The 10,828-nt window shown below is 41.8% G+C and overlaps 1 protein-coding gene and 1 pseudogene across 1 annotated transcript; both read right to left on the reverse strand.

Annotated features, from left to right (window-relative positions):
* Window positions 1-933: 933 nt before the first annotated feature.
* On the reverse strand, window positions 934-1,946 carry LOC149231333 (uncharacterized; annotated as a pseudogene).
* A 3,772-nt stretch (window positions 1,947-5,718) lies between these two features.
* Window positions 5,719-6,733, reverse strand: LOC149231334 (uncharacterized). Its single transcript, XM_089381605.1, has 2 exons — window positions 6,410-6,733; window positions 5,719-6,265 (listed from the first exon to the last, which is right to left on the reverse strand). Exons 1-2 carry the CDS (start codon window positions 6,731-6,733, stop codon window positions 5,720-5,722), a joined length of 870 nt encoding a protein of 289 aa, XP_089237731.1. The 3' UTR covers window position 5,719.
* Window positions 6,734-10,828: the final 4,095 nt, after the last annotated feature.

Raw genomic sequence — 10,828 nt, forward strand, 5'->3', positions numbered from 1 at the left:
TAGCCCTACGAGGAAGGAGAAGGCTCTCTCCGGTCAGACTCAAGGTTTTTTCTCAATGGGGTGAGCTGACCAATTAGGATCAAAGATATTAGGCTAGTAAACTGATGAGGAGGATTGATTTAAAGTTTTTGGGGTTTTTAATGACGGGGTTTTTCTGGGTTGCATGGGCAAAATCACAGTTTGAACAGAGAAATATAATGACTACACAGATTATCAACTGAGGCAAGGTAGGCAAGCAATTTAACACCAAATCTAGATTTTAAATGGGATGGCAAGATTGGTGAAGAGCTAAGGAGGGCAAATAATACTTTGAATCCTCCTTAAACAGAAGAAAACATTGAATATGAGCAAATTTATAGGAGGAGCATACAATACTATGAATTCCTACCTAAACACTTCATTTGCTCAATTAGATATGATCATGAGGTGAATGAAACATAACAGTTTTACATATGAGACAAAGAGAAAACTTATGCTAAATTAACATACCACATGAATCTCAGCAAACAGAGCTGTGAAATTCCATTAAATTCTCTGCCAAAAACTGTACAATGAAAGCTCTGTTCCAGCACTCAGCACTCAGAAAACTCTCCTCTCTTTGACTCCCTCCCTATTCTTTTTTTTTTTTCAATACAATAAATACAATACTGCTAAGGAGAAAACAAATCGATCCCAAAAACCTCTGCGCTGTTTCAACTACAATTACAAAAATTAGAAAGGAGCGTTCATCTATTCTAAAATAAAACAACGTATTCCTAAAAATCCTCTGATGGCTGACATATGGAGCGCAGATCCTGTTGAAGCATTGACTGAAGATAAAAAATAGGTGAATTGACCCTGTTTTTCTGCTGTGACAGATGTCTTCGTGGTGTTTGGTCCCTTTATCACCAAAAACGCTATGATACAGTTGAACTCGGGGGCAAAAATTCATGCTTAATTAATCTCTTTGAAACCAAATAAATCAAGAATTTCTCTTGTCTCCTTTGAAGCACTTCCACGTCTTAGGAGCTTATAGACTTTGGGTGTGGTTAGATCTATAATTTTTGAGCCTGCACGTCCAACTGGAAGTTGACCTCCATCAAAAATATAACCACAATGTTGCCTCAGCTGCTCAAATTCTTGAATACAAACTGTGCTTGGTTGTCCACTTCGATTAGCGCTTGTGAGTGCAAGAGCGCTGCCAAAATTAGAGCTACTATCTGGATAAAGTCACATTCTGGTATTCTGATTCCAATAGTATTCACTCCTGGGTTGAGGGACTTCTCAAGAATACTTTCTTTACCACGGTCTAGCACTAAAGTGACAGGTCCAGGAAGAAAACTACTAAGTAGACCATCCGGTAAATGAGAGGTCACTGCAAAGCGATTAACATCCGACACATCAGCAACACAGATTGCAAGTGGGCTTGTCATACTGCGTCCTTTGATTTCATATATCCTTTGGACTGCTGCTGGAGAACTCTCTGTGGTAGATGTTTCCTACGCCATTCCTCCCAGAGGTAACTTTGGATGAGCTTGCTAAGATTTCCATGAGTGCCATTAAGAGAATTCATGTGCAGTATGCACGGTGTTTTTGATTGATTGCCATCTGCCAAGATAGCTGCTCCAATTTCTTCCGACAACCTTTCCAAGGAGTGCTAGAGGGAATGATATAAATGCCCAGATTACAAGGACAACCACCATAGTGCCCAAAGGAATGGCAGCCAGAGAACCATAGAATACGGCAATGATGTTCAGTATAAATCCAATGCCAAAGCACATAAATGGGAAGAGAGATGCCGTAAGAACCATTGGCTTTGTCCAGCGCTTGCCATCGTTTACAATTGAGCGAACTCGAGTAGCATATGAAAGAAAATTATGGGTCTCATCCATAATGGATTCCGCTGGGGATATATTTGCAAACATCAATGTTTTGGCATCGCCATCAAGTGAATCACTCATAAGCATCGTGAGCTTGTGATTTCTGTATGCTGCCCTTCAGAAGCCAGTGCACTAATAACATTCCCCAGGGCTGAAAGAGACCGATTTGATATTTTGAGCCACTTTCATTTGATTGCCTGTTGATCCTGTTATTTTATGTTAACTTAATGAAGACATCAACTTGCAATACTTTACAAGGCCCACGGAACCTGAAAATATCGGTAAGGCATTGATTAAGGATTGATAATTCAATTACATCAGTGCTGTTGTGAACTAAGCATGACTCGGCATGATAAATCTCATTTTCATTGAGTACTGCAACCTCTGTCTCACCAGCTTAAAATTTGAGGTTCATTTTGGGCATCTCCTTTGGTGATAGGCGAGGACCCATCTGGCAAGCGCCCTTGTTTTGATATGCTCACATGATGTTCATCATTCTATGATGAATGCCCTCATCTCAAGTTCTTGAGCACCCCAAAATGACCAACAGAAATATTTTGTAAATTTCCCTTTATGTATCTATCTTTATTGCCAAAGACATCTTGATCTCAATACCCAGACCACGTTCTTCATCGTAAACCTGTTATTGTACATGCATCTGTCATCTGTCAGCTCCCAACTGCCCGTTTAATGAATTAAAAAAAAACTGGTCAACATGTTCCAGAAGGCACTTTGCAATCACAAATTCCTCTGCCATCATACAAAAGCATCTCAGCCGGTGTTACATTTTGGTACATTGCTTCTAGACAATAAGCCCGGGCATAGAACAATTTCCTAAGTTAAAAGGCTGCCATCATCCTGCAATATGACCAGTCCTGGTGAATGATAACTTCAGATCTACAAAACAAGCTCTACAAGATATAATTGATATCTCAGATCTTAGCAAGAGCCCTTTTCAGGTGCTAGTCAGAAACTCAAATACACTTTGGCACTTTGTTTATTTGAATTTTAAGATCAAAATATGTACAATGGAAGCCATCAAAGGATATCCCCTTGACACCCTTTGAAGAATATTTAGACAGGCTTCATAAGGCAAGCAGCACCAATTTGAAGACTGCAACCATGTACCAGAAAGAACCAAAGCCCTTTTCAGCTGTTGCCCTTGAACTCCCACAAATGTCACAATAAAATGCTCGAGAGCATTTGCTCAACTAAGAACTGCAGATTCTGACGCTTGCGTCTCAGTCACTATTTGGCCAGAAGACCCCACATCAGTCAATGGGGGAATTTGGGGAGCTGAGTTTTGCGGGTTGAGCATCCTGAACAAGACCCAAAACCACTAATGTTGACCTAGGCAAAGAAGAACGAATGTTTGGTTGGCTGACATGAGCAACCAAAGGTACTCTTAATGCAGGAGTCTTGTTAATAGCATTTTCAAGTTGTGCTGCAGGTAACTGTAATAACACATGAAATGAATGTGGCTTTGTTTGGTATGCACACTTGAGAAATCCAACCCACAATTTTGGCAATCTCCATATCTGCTTATTTACTAATCGAGAAAGTATCTCCATTACAAAATCCACCAGAGCAGGAAAAGGGTAGCAATTTCAAGAATTGATGTACCATTCAAGTTGCTGACAAAATCTTTCTTAATCTGCTTGTGAGGATTGAGGCAAGTACTGTAGGACTCCATTGATATATTTTGAAAAGTGAATATTCTGAATTGTGCTTGTGCAGGGATAGGAGCTTGAAATCACTGCCTTTTGAAGAGCTGAAGAATAAATTACATAATCGAAAACAACACATTAATGATTTCTTCTTCAAAACAGGGTTTTGAAGAAGAATCAATCTCTGACATGAGACGGAGTCTAACATCGGCTCCATTTGGGATGGCAGCTGCCGCTCCGTGGAGGTGCCAAGAACCGCAGAACTTTGGGAGAGCAGACAGTGCCTCCACCATTGGGCAATGGAGTCCATTTTACATAAATCAACACAACTGAAGACTTATTTTCACACTGAAACTGAACTCAAACAAACTAAAAGCCAACTGAAACAAGATGCTGCCTTTATGGCTGCTTATTTATTTACAACATCTACTCTAATCTGCTGTATAAACACTATATCAGGTAATGCTAAAATGCCATATTAACCATTCGAGTAAACCTGACAATGAAGCCGCTTGAGAATGTTGCCACGAAGTCACAGATGCAAATGCTAGCAGCCCTTCATGCATGTATTGAGCCTGGTCATGGAAAAGACAGCCTGATCTGTCAATAAAACTGAAAAATGTGTCCATGTATGCCGCAATAGGATCACAGACACCGGACTCTGTTGGCTGCCCCAACTCTGCGATGCATACCTCTAGCTGCACATTGTCAATGTATACCTCTATAGGCAAGTCTGTTGTTTCTTGTTGCGAAGGAGGAAGGATTTCCAAGAACTTTTTAGGGTCTTGGAAATCATAAGACTGGATCTGCTCATCTAAATCTTGAATCTCCTTCTCGATTCTTTCAACAAGTAACTCACAGACGCTAGGATGATAATTCAGAGATTTCAAACATTGAAGGAAAAAACTTAAAACTTCTTCATTAATTTCAATATCCACTAAGCTTTCTCTAAATTCGTTTAGAGCTTCACACAGTGCAGGGTTTGCCACATACCCTACCATTGCATGAACATATCAACAGGCACTGGAATGTCTGGATCGAGTTGGAGTCGCCAGGTGAATGATTCAGCCTGCATATGTATCTGACTGCTGTCCACCATCAGCATCAGATCTGAAATTTGATTGCATGTACCGGGACAAAACAATCAACAAGTTGAATGTTCTCCCCAGTATGGTCGCCACTATGTTAGCGCTTGAGATTTCACCCTAGGCTGAGGAAGGTAAACCTTCAAGGCAACATCAAACCATTACACCTCGTAGCTAGCCCTACGAGGAAGGAGAAGGCTCTCTCCGGTCAGACTCAAGGTTTTTTCTCAATGGGGTGAGCTGACCAATTAGGATCAAAGATATTAGGCTAGTAAACTGATGAGGAGGATTGATTTAAAGTTTCTGGGGTTTTTAATGACGGGGTTTTTCTGGGTTGCATGGGCAAAATCACAGTTTGAATAGAGAAATATAATGACTACACAGATTATCAACTGAGGCAAGGTAGGCAAGCAATTTAACACCAAATCTAGATTTTAAATGGGATGGCAAGACTGGTGAGGAGCTAAGGAGGGAAAATAATACTTTGAATCCTCCTTAAACAGAAGAAAACATTGAATATGAGCAAATTTATAGGAGGAGCATACAATACTATGAATTCCTACCTAAACACTTCATTTGCTCAATTAGATATGATCATGAGGTGAATGAAACATAACAGTTTTACATATGAGACAAAGAGAAAACTTATGCTAAATTAACATACCACATGAATCTCAGTAAACAGAGCTGTGAAATTCCATTAAATTCTCTGCCAAAAACTGTACAATGAAAGCTCTGTTCCAGCACTCAGCACTCAGAAAACTCTCCTCTCTTTTACTCCCTCCCTCTTCTTTTTTTTTTTTCAATACAATAAATACAATACTGCTAAGGAGAAAACAAATCGATCCCAAAAACCTCTGCGCTGTTTCAACTACAATTACAAAAATTAGAAAGGAGCGTTCATCTATTCTAAAATAAAACAACGTATTCCTAAAAATCCTCTGATGGCTGACATATGGAGCGCAGATCCTGTTGAAGCATTGACTGAAGATAAAAAATAGGTGAATTGACCCTGTTTTTCTGCTGTGACAGATGTCTTCGTGGTGTTTGGTCCCTTTATCACCAAAAACGCTATGATACAGTTGAACTCGGGGGCAAAAATTCATGCTTAATTAATCTCTTTGAAACCAAATAAATCAAGAATTTCTCTTGTCTCCTTCGAAGCACTTCCACGTCTTAGGAGCTTATAGACTTTGGGTGTGGTTAGATCTATAATTTTTGAGCCTGCACGTCCAACTGGAAGTTGACCTCCATCAAAAATATAACCACAATGTTGCCTCAGCTGCTCAAATTCTTGAATACAAACTGTGCTTGGTTGTCCACTTCGATTAGGGCTTGTGAGTGCAAGAGCGCTGCCAAAATTACGAGCTACTATCTGGATAAAGTCACATTCTGGTATTCTGATTCCAATAGTATTCACTCCTGGGTTGAGGGACTTCTCAAGAATACTTTCTTTACCACGGTCTAGCACTAAAGTGACAGGTCCAGGAAGAAAACTACTAAGTAGACCATCCGGTAAATGAGAGGTCACTGCAAAGCGATTAACATCCGACACATCAGCAACACAGATTGCAAGTGGGCTTGTCATACTGCGTCCTTTGATTTCATATATCCTTTGGACTGCTGCTGGAGAACTCTCTGTGGTAGATGTTTCCTACGCCATTCCTCCCAGAGGTAACTTTGGATGAGCTTGCTAAGATTTCCATGAGTGCCATTAAGAGAATTCATGTGCAGTATGCACGGTGTTTTTGATTGATTGCCATCTGCTAAGATAGCTGCTCCAATTTCTTCCGACAACCTTTCCAAGGAGTGCTAGAGGGAATGATATAAATGCCCAGATTACAAGGACAACCACCATAGTGCCCAAAGGAATGGCAGCCAGAGAACCATAGAATATGGCAATGATGTTCAGTATAAATCCAATGCCAAAGCACATAAATGGGAAGAGAGATGCCGTAAGAACCATTGGCTTTATCCAGCGCTTGCCATCATTTACAATTGAGCGAACTCGGGTAGCATATGAAAGAAAATTATGGGTCTCATCCAAATTGGATTCTGCTGGGGATATATTTGCAAACATCAATGTTTTGGCATCGCCATCAAGTGAATCACTCATAAGCATCGTGAGCTTGTGATTTTTGTATGCTGCCCTTCAGAAGCCAGTGCACTAATAACATTCCCCAGGGCTGAAAGAGACCGATTTGATATTTTGAGCCACTTTCATTTGATTGCCTGTTGATCCTGTTATTTTATGTTAACTTAATGAAGACATCAACTTGCAATACTTTACAAGGCCCACGGAACCTGAAAAGATCGGTAAGGCATTGATTAAGGATTGATAATTCAATTACATCAGTGCTGTTGTGAACTAAGCATGACTCGGCATGATAAATCTCATTTTCATTGAGTACTGCAACCTCTGTCTCACCAGCTTAAAATTTGAGGTTCATTTTGGGCATCTCCTTTGGTGATAGGCGAGGACCCATCTGGCAAGCGCCATTGTTTTGATATGTTCACATGATGTTCATCATTCTATGATGAATGCCCTCATCTCAAGTTCTTGAGCACCCCAAAATGACCAACAGAAATATTTTGTAAATTTCCCTTTATGTATCTATCTTTATTGCCAAAGACATCTTGATCTCAATATCCAGACCACGTTCTTCATCGTAAACCTGTTATTGTACATGCATCTGTCATCTGTCAGCTCCCAACTGCCCGTTTAATGAATTAATAAAAAGCTGGTCAACATGTTCCAGAAGGCACTTTGCAATCACAAATTCCTCTGCCATCATACAAAAGCATCTCAGCCGGTGTTACATTTTGGTACATTGCTTCTAGACAATAAGCCCGGGCATAGAACAATTTCCTAAGTTAAAAGGCTGCCATCATCCTGCAATATGACCAATCCTGGTGAATGATAACTTCAGATCTACAAAACAAGCTCTACAAGATATAATTGATATCTCTAATCTCAGCAAGAGCCCTTTTCAGGTGCTAGTCAGAAACTCAAATACACTTTGGCACTTTGTTTATTTGAATTTTAAGATCAAAATATGTACAATGGAAGCCATCAAAGGATATCCCCTTGACACCCTTTGAAGAATATTTAGACAGGCTTCATAAGGCAAGCAGCACCAATTTGAAGACTGCAACCATGTACCAGAAAGAACCAAAGCCCTTTTCAGCTGTTGCCCTTGAACTCCCACAAATGTCACAATAAAATGCTCGAGAGCATTTGCTCAACTAAGAACTGCAAATTCTGACGCTTGCGTCTCAGTCAATATTTGGCCAGAAGACCCCACATCAGTCAATGGGGGAATTTAGGGAGCTGAGTTTTGCGGGTTGAGCATCCTGAACAAGACCCAAAACCACTAATGTTGACCTAGGCAAAGAAGAACGAATGTTTGGTTGGCTGACATGAGCAACCAAAGGTACTCTTAATGCAGGAGTCTTGTTAATAGCATTTTCAAGTTGTGCTACAGGTAACTGTAATAGCACATGAAATGAATGTGGCTTTGTTTGGTATGCACACTTGAGAAATCCAACCCACAATTTTGGAAATCTCCATATCTGCTTATTTACTAATCGAGAAAGTATCCCCATTACAAAATCCACCAGAGCAGGAAAAGGGTAGCAATTTCAAGAATTGATGTACCATTCAAGTTGCTGACAAAATCTTTCTTAATCTGCTTGTGAGGATTGAGGCAAGTACTGTAGGACTCCATTGATATATTTTGAAAAGTGAATATTCTGAATTGTGCTTGTGCAGGGATAGGAGCTTGAAATCACTGCCTTTTGAAGAGCTGAAGAATAAATTACATAATCGAAAACAACACATTAATGATTTCTTCTTCAAAACAGGGTTTTGAAGAAGAATCAATCTCTGACATGAGACGGAGTCTAACATGCTCAATGTAGCGCATGGCCTTCTCTGGCAAGGAGCTCGAATATGACATCATCCTGTAACTAGTACATGGTTTCTCGTGGAAGAGCAGCCAAGTTTAAGCCAAACCCCTTAATCCTGCCCACCGCAGCGCGGTCAACTTTGTTTGCGGAGTTTGCACTTGTAGTCCCTGTAACTGTGTTCGTAGCACCCCCAACACAATGTTATGCTCCATCATCACCTCTTGAAGTGCGTCCTTAGTGACATCACGAACCGTTTTGCCAATGTCAAAAAGATCACCTTCTGTAAGTGTGATTGGGTCAATGGATGTCTTGGATGCCTTAGTCTTCTTTCTGGGGACCGGTTTCTCAAGGACGCGTGGCCATTTCAACTGTTGCGAGGTAGTTTCCGGATCCACACACTCTTCATCCAGGTCGATGTCCTTAGCCCCCTACCCTGTGGACATTTCATGGCCCCCCTCGGCCTCTTTTATTGGCGTTGTTGTTGTTTTTTCCATCTGCGCCACTATTGCTACATCAACTGTCTTCTGCTGTGCGGCTGCTTCTGTTGCTGCTTGTTCCTAGCGCCTCTTTTCGGCCAGCTGCGCGATGCACAGCTTGGCATCCTTCTTTCATTGTTGGACTGCAGCCTTCTCCGTTCCTGCCAAGTCTGGGGTGCGCCACTTCAGAGGCCATGTTTCCAATGTTGTGAAGATGGCATCATCAGTAGCAATAAATGTGAGCTTTGTCCATTCCTTTACTGGATCCTTCCGCGCCTGGACATGAATGTTGTGCATGTACACTTTAAACTCTGCAAAGCTCTATAGAGTGGTCTACATTGTGGGAAACAATCATGGTCTTCTATTGATCCACATCCGGATGCTTGCCTCCATCAGCACCTAAAAAACCTTGATCACGTGAATACGCTTTGCGTCCTTCATGGCCCAGAGTGAAGCATACTTCGTGGCCTCAGGTAGGTCCTGGTCGATAGGCGGGAACTGGTTATCTATCAGTAGTTTGCTTGCTACCAACAAGATGGATAAGAGAAAACACGTGTAGTGGAAGGTCTTACCCAGCTCTTGGGCCTCCTTACAGTTCATAAAAAATTCCTCACAGAGGAACTCAGCCCAATTGAACTGGACCCCCTCTGCGCACTGTTTGGCTAGCGCAACCACATGCCCTGGTACTTCATCAGCACGACACTTCTGTATTAATTTGTCGGCCAGGAGTTGGGTGGATACGTGCATGCCTTTGTCCTTAATACTCGCAATTGCATAGCAGCGCTTCTTCTTTTCCATCTTGTATTTGGTATTCATGGCTTCCATGAGAGCCAAATTGCTGCTTTTACCAACTATCTCCCTGGGGTCCCTTCCCTTACAAGGAAGCTGAGAAATCCTGTGAATAAGTCCTGTCGTGATGGGAATAGGCTCCTCCAGCCATAGATACCCATCATGCACCAGGCACAATAGCTACCTGATGACGAAAATGGTGATGGGTGCGTGATGAAAATGGAGTATCCATCGTAGATGAAGTAACCCAACCTTCTCCACACTGCATAACCATTTTCGTGGCTCCAATGTGATCATTGACCCCTCCAACTTTTGTTTCATCAAGCTTTTTGTCACCAGGTGCGGGAACTTCTCGCTGTCTGTGAGGTCCCAATCTTTGAATTTTAGGGTAGGCTCTCGGCCGAGGGGCGAACCTTCAAAAGTAATGCCATCGGGGAGGAGCGAGGTTTGGAGCGCACTCTTTGTGGCCTCCAGGTCTTTGGTCACCCTAACTTTCCCTTTCCATGGAGGGACATACATGGGTAAATTTGCTGCGGAAGGAATTGGTGGGACCTCCTCCTCCTCATCATCTTGCACCTCTATTTGATCAATTAGAGCCTGTAAGTCTTCCTCCTCTTCGTCTGATTCAATGGTGACGACTTTGCCTTTTACTTCCATTGACAACTTATCGAACCATGGGTTTCTTGGGGATACACGGACTGGTCCCATAGTTTGCTTATCTTTCTTCAGTTGCGACATCTGTGGCGATTTTGGAACTTCTGGTGCAACCACCGCATCTCTGGGCTCCTCATGGACCAAATGGGGCTTCGTGGCCTCACTAGCAGTATCTTAGGCGAATCAGACTCCTGGTTTGGTAGCAGTCATTGTGTTTACACGAGATATGGTCTGTCGCGTACAAAAAGGTGGTAAGAGTGTTTGACGCTCAATGCTATGTAATTTCTCAAATCTCAAACAACCAAGTGTTGTCTCGTGGCTAGCCCTGGGGGTTTTATAACATCTTTTGAATTTGAATTCGACCATTCCCCCCACTTCTGAGTCATTAA

This window comes from Pinus tabuliformis, chromosome J, assembly GCF_031772625.1.
Source record: "Pinus tabuliformis cultivar Carrire ecotype Pingquan chromosome J, CPIR1, whole genome shotgun sequence".
Classification (NCBI taxonomy): domain Eukaryota; kingdom Viridiplantae; phylum Streptophyta; class Pinopsida; order Pinales; family Pinaceae; genus Pinus; species Pinus tabuliformis.

Coding starts and splice junctions, on each gene's coding strand:
- LOC149231334 (XM_089381605.1), bottom strand. CDS start 6,733: ATGCTTATGAGTGATTCACTTGATGGCGATGCCAAAACATTGATGTTT. Junction 6,266..6,409: donor CTCTAGCACTCCTTGGAAAG/GTTGTCGGAAGA, acceptor GGAATGGCGTAG/GAAACATCTACCACAGAGAG.